At 40.6% G+C, this 12310-nt stretch overlaps 1 protein-coding gene across 4 annotated transcripts in view; it reads right to left on the bottom strand.

The window, feature by feature from the left end:
• Positions 1 to 752: 752 nt before the first annotated feature.
• The window catches only part of LOC141757412 (uncharacterized), a 99475-nt gene continuing 87917 nt past the window's right edge, over positions 753 to 12310 (bottom strand). For all 4 annotated transcript variants that reach the window (XM_074617879.1, XM_074617880.1, XM_074617881.1 and 1 more), the window contains 15 exons: positions 12117 to 12170; positions 10954 to 11007; positions 10808 to 10861; positions 10578 to 10631; positions 10078 to 10131; positions 8951 to 9004; positions 8752 to 8805; positions 8163 to 8180; positions 7815 to 7868; positions 7350 to 7412; positions 7027 to 7192; positions 5850 to 5959; positions 4715 to 4795; positions 3196 to 3378; positions 753 to 2352 (listed from right to left, as the gene is read on the bottom strand). In XM_074617879.1, coding sequence (XP_074473980.1) covers positions 2203 to 2352; positions 3196 to 3378; positions 4715 to 4795; positions 5850 to 5959; positions 7027 to 7192; positions 7350 to 7412; positions 7815 to 7868; positions 8163 to 8180; positions 8752 to 8805; positions 8951 to 9004; positions 10078 to 10131; positions 10578 to 10631; positions 10808 to 10861; positions 10954 to 11007; positions 12117 to 12170 — 1203 coding nt within the window. In that variant the 3' untranslated portion in view covers positions 753 to 2202. The remainder of the gene's footprint in view (positions 2353 to 3195; positions 3379 to 4714; positions 4796 to 5849; positions 5960 to 7026; positions 7193 to 7349; positions 7413 to 7814; positions 7869 to 8162; positions 8181 to 8751; positions 8806 to 8950; positions 9005 to 10077; positions 10132 to 10577; positions 10632 to 10807; positions 10862 to 10953; positions 11008 to 12116; positions 12171 to 12310) is intronic.

The following is a 12310-nucleotide window of genomic DNA, read 5'->3' as shown; positions in this document are numbered from 1 at the left end:
TCATATGGAATGATGATATGACAAATCTAAATATAAAAAGAAATATTAAACACCAGGCCAGAATTGCAAACCCGTGGCTAAAATGTGAGATTAAGATTAAGAACATTTCTTCCCTGTTATATAGCGGTGGGACATGACACCTCAGCCTCGTGAAAAAAACTTGCAGGCCCCTCTGATTCTCCGCAGCTGAGAAGAAAGTGAAGTTTTGTTGTTTTGGCTGAGCCGGTAGACCACACATTCCCTGAGATCTCACTCCAATGAATCCTCTCCTCTCCTCTCTTCCCTGCAGACAGTGCACACACCACTCTTTATTCAATGCGGACCCACTCTGGGACACAAACACCACATCCTGATTCTGCTGAGACGCTACAAGGCTTGCTTCTTTTCTCCAAACACAAGCATTTCTCAGATTGAATGAAGCAGAAACTCAGGTTGACAGTAATTACTCAATGCTAAGTGGGTGGTAATGGGCACCAAAGAAGCTCTGCAGGGCCTGGGGTACTACTCTTCTCACACGTACTCTACAGCCAAACTTATGCATGATTCTTTACAGTACAGTGAATGAAATTACAGTATTGTTGTGGGAGGAAATCTGGGAGCTTTGGCTGCTTAACTTTGGTCTTTGGTTTACATGAGAATAACAGAAAAAAGAGAGACACATTTCTATTGTTAAAACAGTATAATCATCATAATGGTTCCATCTGAAAATGTAAATCTTTAAAACAATTTTTTAGCAAACATTACTCAAACAGGGGTAAATAGTGCATTTGCTGGGGACTATTTTCAGCTGTGGATGAATACACATTTGGTGCTGTAGTGAGTATTTCTGGCAGCAGGACGGTGTATGTGGGATTTAGTCAAAATAAACTACCATGTTTGTTCATGGTACAATAATGGAGGAACATGTGCAACAGCGTGGCTCACTATTTTTGGATAACAATGGAGCTCTGTGGCACAAAGGAAGAAGAGGTTTTGGATACACACACACAATACTAGTTGGTAGAACTAATTCAGTATTGGTTTTGGTTATTTTCATGGATTTATCCTTTAACATTACTTTAGTCTTGTTTTAATGCTAAACTACATACTGTGGCTACAGCAGCTTCAGCGCCCATGTGTATATCATTAATGTATAATACCTGAGATGTAAAAAAAAAATACCCCATACAATGACATGAAACTGTAAAAACAATAAACTATGTTGTGTATTTTAAAGAGGACCTATTATGCTCATTTTCATGTATTTCGGGTTTCTCCTAGAACATGTTTACTAGGTTTAATGTTCAAAAAATGCTTTATTTATCTCATAACGGCTGTGCTGCAGAACCTCTTTTCATCCTCTGTCTGAGCTCCTCAAAGCCCAGTCTGCTCTGATTTGATACCCGAAAAACTCTTCAGACTCCGCTCCAGCTCCGCTCTAACTAGCTTTGTTTGAGGATATGCAAATGTGTTACTTGGTGACATCACCACGTTACGGAAGAAGAGGCGGGACTTCAAGCGAGGTGTTTCAGGTAGTTCAGGAGCAGTGTTTCTGTGGGGGAGAGTAAGTCTCTTTGGTGTGGACTTTGGGCTTTGTAACTTTGCAGACCTTTTACATGCACAAAAAACGATATAACACACTAAAGGAAAGGGAAAAAAGCATAATAGGTCCTCTATTGTTTTTGGGATTCAAGAAATAGTCTTTCAAATAAAAGCACCTTGAGAAAAGTGACACATCTGAGGTCACTCACAGTACGAAAGTAGAGGATTTTACTGGCCTGGAGACATACGGCCAATGGGACCACAGTAGCTGTGTCCCCATACAGAACACATTGTTAAGAGGTCAGTTAGGACATTCTGGCTTCTATATACACAATGGGCCGGCTATGTCAGAAGCCCAAAATACATAAAAAAAATCAAACAGCAAAAAACATTGTATATAAAGGATAAAAAAAAAACATACATTTTTAAATTATTCAATACAAGATAAACGTCTCTGTAAACAAAATTGACTTCTCCGTGAAAAAAAGCCTGGGGATGCTTGTGTCCTCTCAAATTCATGAATAACGGAGTCATTCGACTTGAGAGATCAAATCGCCCAAAAACAAGAGGAAAAGGAAGTGACATCTTCAGAAACGGGAAGAGATGCTCCAGTCGTCCTCTAGGTGTCCATGATTTGAACAGAGGTTTGTGTCCTGTGGACGGCACAGCTTTCTAGCACCTCTAGCTGAAACACAAGGGTCCGACAGTGAAGCCAAACTGGTGTGTGAAGTTTCCGCCTCCCATTAGTGCGACGTCTCTCAGAGGAAGCAGATGGAGGTCCTCAAACTCAAACACGGACTCCCGAGGTCCAGTATCAGTCTCCTCTCCAGGCTGACACAGGAAACACAATACAGATTTTTTTACATTTAACTGCTAACAATCATCACTTTTTAATGTGGCAATACTTAAGCATAATTTGGTTTTATTTTTTGTCTCAACTGGGGCTGCAGCCAACGATTATTTTGTATCTCTCTCCGTTCCAGTGGATTTCTCTGTTCCAAACTACAACTAATGTAAAACAAAAGAAGTCAGAAAGGTATGACACAGTTCCCTGTCTTATAAGTGTTTATTGTTAACATAAAATAAATTGTGCAATATTGTTGAAATTCTAAACAAATCCCCACTGTTGCTATTTACCGTGATGCGCTGCCACCTTAGGGTTTCCCAGCGCGCCCTCGCAATATGTGCATACACGAGCAAGTTGCAGTATTTTTTTCTGTCATGTTATATAACTTCCAGAATAATATCAGTGTTTTAACAATGGCCGTTGTTCCCTTTTAAGCGCTGTTAGCCATGTTGAGAGCCATGCGGACCAATAGATATGCTCCCAATCTGGCATTTAGCACCTTTAAGAGCAACACCAAAAACTATATTATATAAAATAATATATAACTGTAGAGAAGTCCCATCACCATGGACACAACAACCAAAAAAATATCTAAAAGTTTTTACTTTTTGCAACTACTCTATATCTTTACAAACTCTGAAAGGATTTTTCAAATAAATATAATGAAGAAGTTGCAAAAAGTTAAATGTAGCTGTCTATTCGCAGGCTAGCTAAGACTTTACCTCAAAAAGATTCTAAAAAACAACAGCAGCAGCAGCACGACCCGTACTTCCTCAAGCCTCTATAGAGCACAGTGAAAAAGTACATTTGGAAAGCTTCTTACATACCACACAGTCTTTAAGTGCTCCGAGGTAACTCTGCTTCCTTGTGTCGGTGAGGAACTTGACGTCTCTGTCTGTCTCTCCCAGTCGGTGTCCCGGGTGGCAGGAGTAGGTCATATTCTGGATGGCGGTGCTGCTGTGCAACCTCAGAAAACGCATCTGGACCACATTAGCACCTGGATAGTGAAACTGGTAAGAAAGGAATAAGAATAATCAAAAACACTGAGTTAATCAAATTATCAAATCAAAACAATACTAGAAAAAATGTGATAGTACAAGTATCTCCATTTGTGTTTGTAATTAATATGAAAGGGGTCGCCTGCAGCAATTTAGCCTCTTTTAGCTCATTGTTTTGATTTTGCGACACATTTACGGTCTCAGGGGCAAATTCACAAAAGAATTGCATGGCTTTTACGGCAGAAAAACCTTTTCATCTGACTGTCCGACGGCTGGTCGGGAGGAGTTAATCGGTCTTCGGTCCCCCCTGTACACTGCTTGGCAAATGATGCCCGACAAAGCTGAAAGTCGGTCCGACTCTAAAATGAGTCGTGCGGCTCAAAATTCGGGCCAGAAACGGGCTAAAATCGTACAGTGTATGCCCAGCTTAACTGAGCTGCCAAGCAAATAGCGTCTTGGTGCTCCTGTGCTATTTGCACGTATTTAAATGAGGTAGTTTTATGCAAATAAGCATCAATGCGAAAACAGTCCAATTCACAAAGATCAGCGCTAACAGCCACATGCAGTTACAGTCAAATTATAGCGTCTTCAGAGAGCTGGTGGTAACCGAAGCGCATTTATATGGGGTGTCCTGCATTGCAGTGACAGGATGCAGTGACAGTTTTGTCATGAAAAATAAATGAATAAAAAACCTCTACATGTTATTTTTGAAAATAAATGAGAAGAAAAACGAGATTTTAAATAATCAATGAAGTTATGCTGCTGTGCCTGGTGTGTAAATGCGCAGAGCGGTCCCTCTTAATGAATGACTTATCGTTTCTGCTGCTGTGGGATCGCTGCAGGTACTTAATAAACTCTTAAAATAAAAGAATGTAATTTTTATTTTCCTGAATTATGTATTATTTCACCCACCCGCATATGTGTGCTCTGTGGGGCAGAGGTGTATATGGGCACATTGCAAAGAGAGAAGTTAAATGAGCCCTAGTCTGACCCGAGTCTGGTCTATACGATGGGTTTCTGGCTAAGGCTGACTCTCTCCTCCTCACAACCGACTCACTGGCCTCGAGCACATTTATACTTTGCCACATGGATAATTAAAATCAGACGCAAAAAGAGGGGAAATTGCATTCAGCTGCAAAACTCTATGGCCGTGGTTGCGCTGTAATATCATTAGCGTAATATGTTTTGTGAATTGGGGCAGATAGCGGTTGCAAATGATGCGCAATTCATGGTGTTATCAGTGTCCAATAACACCAATCAACGCAGTTTTAATGAATATACTCATCTGTGCTTTGAGATGACGTCCAGATGAGGGTAAATGTATAGTTTAGGTTGTTCCTTCACTCACCTGAAACCCCTGCTCCAGCTTGCTGAGCCACTGAAAGGATCCTTCTTCCGAAAGTTCTTCCATCCAGGCTTTCATAGGCAACTGCAGGCAGAGAAAAGAAGTAGGATTTGTAAATCTGAATTCAAGACCTGCTTTCATATGAGAGGCTTGTGAAGGTCAGCGATGTTCAGACAGCTGCTGATGAGCTCTGGATTAGCATGCAGCTCCAGCATGAACCCGAGGTAAATTGGCTACCTCGGGCGAGCGATGCATTCACTTCACGCTACCCGAGACCAATTCATATTATTCTTTGGTTGAGTGCGTACATTTTTTATGTAGTATTGACTGCATTAGAGTTGAGAGGGTGAGAGGTGTGTTTTTTTTTGTTTTTGCATAGACTGAAGTACCGAAAAGGACAATAATAACAAGAATAATAACGTTTGTGTCCTGATGTCCTTTGGATAAATGTAGTGTCTCATTTAGACACGCAATCCCATAGGGAGCTTCACTTTTTGAATACGGTCTCTCTTTTGAGAATTATTATACCTTCATTTATCTAAAAACAGTAAAGGTCATCATCTTGACCTCTAGTGGTTGTTTTTGTGTACTATATGTACATTCTACCTCTACTCTACTTTATTACAGGGTCCTTTAACAGAGAGTCCTGACCATAGACTTTATATAAATATAGACGACATGACAGCTCCCCAAAAGTGAAGACAAAACATCTTGAATGCCCCCTGGTGGCTAGCTGCAGTATAGGTCATAAGTTCCGCTTAAGGGCGAAGAAATCATATTTTGGAAATCTTGTAGAGAGTCCTGAAAACTGTAGGGTGGAAGAATCGTTATGTGTGTGTGAATCAAATGAATCAAATGATTCACACACGATGATTCACAAGTTTCATAACTGATACTATAGGAATCATATCCAAACTACCAAAATAAGACTTTTGTTCCTTTAAGGTGATTGTGTTACAAGTTCAAGATCAAGTAATCACTGCAGAGGTCTCAGTCATCACTCTGAAAGTGATGAGCTGACTGACGATCCATCAAATTGAGATTCAGGTCGTACAACACGGCTAAATGAAGTTAGCGGGCACGCCATTGATCCAGAGGTGCAATTTCCTGTGGCTTTTCTCGGGTGATGTCTTTATACCTGAGAGTCCTGAGGATGAAGGCAGGTCTGTTTTGATGTGGAGGAGAAGCTGCAGTAGGCCAGCAGAGCGTCCGCTGAGCTGCCCTGGTTGGGGTCGATGTAATACACCCCTGCAGAGAAAGGTTAGCCAGAGTTCAATGAGATCTGCGGGGATGAAATTGTTCAGCCCCAGAAAGCTGACAGAAAGACCTGAACAATGCTGGAGACACAACCACACAACATATTAGAGAAATAACATGTTGACGTTTAATTTGTTTAAGTATTATTACTCCTTCACTTGTGATATTTATTGAGAATCAGAAGCATTAGGTATAAATGATTCCTTATACAGTGGAAACTGCTTATAGTGATGGTCAAACGCTTATATGGATCAAAAAGCTTGGGACTTTATCATTCCTTTACAAACACGGTTTAAATAATTTGCTTATAGTAATCAAGTAGACCGCTCACAGTGTTCAATTGAGGTCTTTTCATACATAAAAATATGTGGAAATCAATTTTAAAATTATGTTGCTGTTTTTTTTTACTTTGATATTTTCCCACATGGACCGTCTGCTTTCCAGCTGGATACCTGAGGCTGATGCTGAATGCGCATTGAAATCATAACGGGAAAATGAAAGTCATTTTCTCTGAATAAAAAACAAATGTGTACGGGGAAATCACATTTGGCTGAAGCCGCCTTAGTCAAGTGGATTGATAATGCCTGGTCACGTAATGCCCCGTTAAAGTGAAACTCTGCGGCACGGGCAGCACATGCAGATGAATGGCGCCCACCTCCCTTCATGCCATTCACAGGGTGAGCAAAGGAGGAGCCCCAGCAAAGGGGCACAATTCATCTGCATGCACTGCCCACACGCTGCAGTGACACAGAGCCAGCCAATAACAGCAATGCCTCACCCTCGGTGAGGGAAAAGGCAGAAGAATTGGCAGGGAGCCAGTCGAAAGCGGTGAAGCGGTCCGTTTCTTTACTTTGTATTCATGAAATAAATATAAAAATGTCAATTGGATGGTAATCTGCATGAGAAATAATTCATTATGTCGGTGTTTAGAAAAGCTCACATGAAGGATGATGCAAACATTGAACAGAGAGGACAGTGTCTAGAACTCCAGCCAGCTCAGTGAATCCCAAGATATTTCAATGTGGATTAACTGTTATTTGATAGTTTGGGGAACTGACCGCTGCTGTATTCGGGGTGACAGAGCCAGAGCTCCAGACAGGTGGTGGCAGGATGCTCCTTGCTGCCATCAGGAGGATCAGCCAGCAGCCGAAGCTCCTGCTGCAGAGAATCTAGCAGAGTCTGGATCAGAGGATAGTTGGGCTTATCGGACAAATACATCAGGTCCTGGACATGGAAAGAGAATAAACAACACACAAAGTCAGTTGCATTGCATTGCGGTCAAGACACATTTTCAAACGCTCTCATGAGAAATGTTTTTGTAATTGTAACCCAACTTTAAACAAAATGCTTTATTTGGACAATAAAGACATGAATCACATGCCTTGAGCTGAGTCAACGTCATGTTGAGTGACTGTCCTGGACGTCCGGGCACCCCAGGTGGACCCTAAAACACAAGGAAGATGCAAAAATCGGGTATACACTACAAAAATATCAATATTGGAACTCAGAATTTGAAAAACTTGGTGGTTGTAAATATAGCGTACGCCTAAACGGATATAATTTTTTTTTGGTGAGCCTTTCTTTTAAGTGGCTAAAATACGTTTTTCTGCCGTCCCCATCCTCAGCACTGTATTGCTTTTTTCCGGCACCAGTACTCCTGTCTGTTTCTCCAAGCTGTGGGCACGCTAGCCATCATCTACTGTAGTTAATACACCTACTATGGATAAGTACCTCATACAACCCCACTTCAGAACACCCAAACTATCACTTTAATATGATAAGCACATTTGTTTAATCAATGCAAACTTTAATTCATAGTGCGTTTCATCCTCTCTTGTAAACTTACTGGGAGCCCCCTCCTGCCAGACAGACCAGGGAAACCTTGGTAGCCTTTCAAACCCTGCAGGGACAAGAAAATGTGATAAGCACAATATACAACAAGCACTGTTCTATACAGTAATACCACATCATTAACTTTAACACACATTGATATGGAAATAGAGACAATCCCATTACATTCTAACGCCAACTCCAAATAGGACAGCTTTATGATTATATGTGCCATCAACATAAACCAGAGTGACCCTGACGTTAAACATCCTCCAGGGCATTCAGCGCTTCAGATAATGGCGAATAGGCGCTGAAGTGAGTTTGATCTGTCAGGACGAGAGTGCTTGAGTTGATAATACCGTACCTTTAATCCAAACAAACCCTGCAACGGAGGAGAGAAGAGGAGAAGAAAAGGGCATCAGTATGATTTTTCCACCGTGAGGTGCATTTAACGACAAAGAGCTTCCGAGTTCTTTTATCTGCTGCATTAAGAACCCATCGGACATGGCTTGGTAGATTTTATAACCTAGGACACAGTGGGCTGAACACAATCATAATGTGCTGGTGAACTGTGAATGATTCAACAGACAGATAACAGCCTCAATGAGTTCTTATAAAACAATTCCACTTCTGTACTCCATTTTTCAGACACAATCTGGATGAAGTATCTGAGTGACAGAACTATAAAAAAAATGCATAGCCTGAATAAACTTTGTATATACAAAGGGAATTTCAAATACAAAGTTCTTTCCATAATAGAAAGCAAAGACATAAACAACATAAAAGCCAAACACAGTTGAAGAGGGACATAACAGCCAGCAACAAAAGAAAGCACAATGAATAAAAGATGTAAAATAAGCTATCTGTACTGTACAGGTTTGTAAAAAAAAAGTGCTTTGCAAAGTGAATTAAAAGCTTTAAGATGCCTCGCTGAATTCTGACATGAAACTTACAGGCAGTCCTGGCATCCCTGTGTTACCCCTCGGTCCTGGTAGACCAATATTTCCCTAAAAGAGAGAGATACAGAGAGAGAGAGGAACATTTGTCAAAGTTGGAGATCATAAAAAAACATATTCAAACGTAGGAAAAGTTCAAGCTTCAAAACACAAGAGGGAACATGAGAAAGCAAACTACAATCTTAATTTTGTGTACCTGCTCTCCCATCAGACCCAGTGGACCAGGCAACCCAACAGCACCACGAGTACTCTGAAAAAACAAACAAAAAAACAGAATGACATACTGTCTCCTACGGAAGCCCATTTCAACCACTCAGTTCTCCCCATCAGATTGAGTCAGTTTGATGTAAAACAACTTTCATTACACAGGAGGATCATTCCCACTCTACCCATCAGGCTACTGTTATAAAAAAAACCTCTGATAAATATATCTAAAAAGTCATTCCACTTGGTATTCACATGATAAACAGTGAAGGACATAATTGGACTTTAACTATACGATTGTGTCAAAAATCACAGCCTATGTGTATGTTTTTACTCTATGTGTACAGTGTCAGCCAAATGTTGTATGTGTTAGTAGTATATTGCTTCAAGGCTGATGTCATCACTATCTCTGGTAGTAGTTATGACTATTTGTACAGGAGACAGATAACAAACAAACAGTATGTGGCAAATTGTTTTACTACGGCTTTAATTGCAAATAAATAAGAATTTGATTAAATATTAAAAACATTGCATTGAAAATGTTGCTGTTCGAAATCTAAAGCTGGGCATGCACTGTATAATTTTAGCCCGTTTCTGGCCTGAATTTTGAGCCGCACGACTCATTTCGTGAGTATAAGTAAGTATATATATTCTTTAAGGCACCTGTATACTCCATCGAAGTGCTTATTGGATGGTTGAACAGCTTGGGAAACATGTCATACTAGGCTTTTTTTCACAGCAGCAGCTGGAAGCACAGGTGGAACTACTATCATTAAAGATGGCTCTGAGTCTGTACTATTAAGTGTCCCAGAAAGCCTCTCCTGTGAGCCAGTATGTAAAATACCAAAACCTGGAAGTGGCTCACCTATAATGGAATACATCCATCATTAATGCTGTTATTGATACCTGTGCTTTTCCTGCTTTGACATAACAACAGGACATCAGGATGGTGATATTCTTTGCTTCTTTACTGTAACTATTGGTACAGTAATGTTATCAACATTGCTGGCTGCTTTACCATCACACCTACAAACACCAGTTACCACCCAAACATTATTAGTATTATTTGTTTTGCAGACATCTCCTCTTATGAGCACATTAATCCTTGACATCTCCTACCTTCATGCCATCTCCTCCAGGTGGTCCAGGCAGTCCCATGTCTCCTTTCTCACCCTGAAGGCACAAACAACACAGTCAAGTCAGTCCTCCTTCACTCACACAGCTGATCCGCTCAGTGTGGCAAAACAGTTCTGCCAGAACCTGAACTGAGCCCAGCGGGTGAAAGCATTTTATGAGCCTGAACAACAGCTTAGTATTAATTGTATTTTTCCATTTCGTCTAATCCTATCAGTCCCTACTGGCATTCAGGTCATTTTTAAACAGCCCTGGTTATATTGAGAGAGAAAAAGTACACTATGTCTATATTTGAAGCTAATGAGAAACTTTCAGAGGCATATAAATGAAACAAAAATTAGATTTTCTTTGTTTTATTATTTAAATAAAAACAAAATGAAGCTAGCCTTGTTTACACAAGCTGAATCCAAAGAGATCCAGTTGGGTTTTATCCTGAAAGTAAAGCTTTCACTGAATCTGTGTCAGGCTTATTAGTTCTGGTTTACCTCTTTCCCCTTTCCACCTTCATCCCCTTGCTCTCCACGTAAGCCTGGGATTCCCTTGGGGACAAAAATAAAAGACATATATCAAGTGGATATCAATTCACTGACTAATCCAATGCACTTCATGCAATGCAAATTCATAACTTTATTGATCTCTTTTCTGCCGTTTCAGAACTAATGTGCGGATCTATGACATAAAAACAGACATTAGGTGAACAAATAAATTGACTTACGATGAGCCCTGACCATCCAAGGTGGCCAACCAGTCCTGGGTCTCCCTTTTGGCCCTGAATGACAAAACACAATCTATTGTTGGCTCATCAATCATAATTAAACCAGATGTATACAAAGCCTGTGGATTTGTTTCCATATATCCCACCTTAGGTCCTCTGTCTCCCCGAGTCCCTCTGACTCCGGCCTTCCCCCGTTTCCCCTGCGGACAAGTTTCCGAATGTTTTTCAATGAGGCAACAAAAGAAAGAGCGGACACGGACGAAACAACCTCATGTTTTATGGATGAACCTGTACATGCAGTGGCTGTCAGAGTGGTTGCTTCTGGCTATTTCACCTTTTATCCCATTCACGCACCATAATATATCTGTATGTAAAGTCCTGTTTTCAACACTACACAGAGGCGATTTCTTTACGCAAAAAAGTAATCACATTAGTATTACAAACAGAGATAGTGACTGACTATTGACCTTGTTGGATTCAACAACAACAACCCAACTGCTGTTACAATTCTACACTGCAATAATCCAGTCTGTTCTCTGCACATTAATCACTGTGTGGTTTGGGTTGGCCGCCAAACAAGACCGGAACAGACTATAACGGACAATCAGGACTGCAAAGAAACTCAGTGGTGCCAACCTGCCCTCCATCCAGGACTTATACACCTCCAGAGCCAGGAAAGAGGCAGGAAGCATCACTGCAGACCGTTCACACCCGGGACACAACCTGTTTCAGCCGCTCCCCTCTGGGAGGCGCTACAGAGCGCTGTACGCCAAAACAACCAGACACAAGAACAGTTCCTACCCTCAGTACACTAACTCTTTTTAATATGTACGTATCATCTGTCATTGTTAATATAAATCCTATACGCTGTACATACAGTATATAGACATCTATACATGTACATACTGTACATAATCCAGCCCATGTATTCAGTATTTATTTCCCTGCACTATTTGTATTGTATTGTTTTTAAAGAACACTTGACTTGTATTTCGACATTTTTGTTTTATTGTTGGTCATTGGTGCTTTATATAGATATTTATATATATACCTATTTTTCCTCTACTTGTGTACATAACTATGTCTATTCCTCACCTTTATTTGTCCAGCTTTGTTGTCCTTGTCCTTAGCTGTTATTTCTATTTCTGTGTAAGTACTCTTAGACCCGAGTCAAATTCCTGTGCGTATGTGTATTTACTTGGCGAATAAAAACTGATTCTGATTCATCACAACTGTTGATTTTTTTATATCATTTAGAACCGCGATTCACCTGCAAAATGTTCACAAGACTGAAAACGAGGGCTCTTACCCTCCTTCCAACGTGACCCGTCTTCCCTGACGATCCATTCTGGCCATCGTCTCCCTGTGGGGGTAAAACACAAACAGAACGGTGAAAAAGCTAATTGGTATCTTTTTGGACGATTTCTAACTGGAAAAGGAGACATTTAGCAGCTGTAGTGTTACTTATGTGTTGCAAATTACTGTCTATAATCTAATTAATAG

Source organism: Sebastes fasciatus, chromosome 19 (genome assembly GCF_043250625.1).
Source record: "Sebastes fasciatus isolate fSebFas1 chromosome 19, fSebFas1.pri, whole genome shotgun sequence".
NCBI lineage: Eukaryota > Metazoa > Chordata > Actinopteri > Perciformes > Sebastidae > Sebastes > Sebastes fasciatus.
The sequence above is the reverse complement of the archived record's forward strand: the minus strand, read 5'-3'. Positions and strand labels throughout refer to the sequence as shown.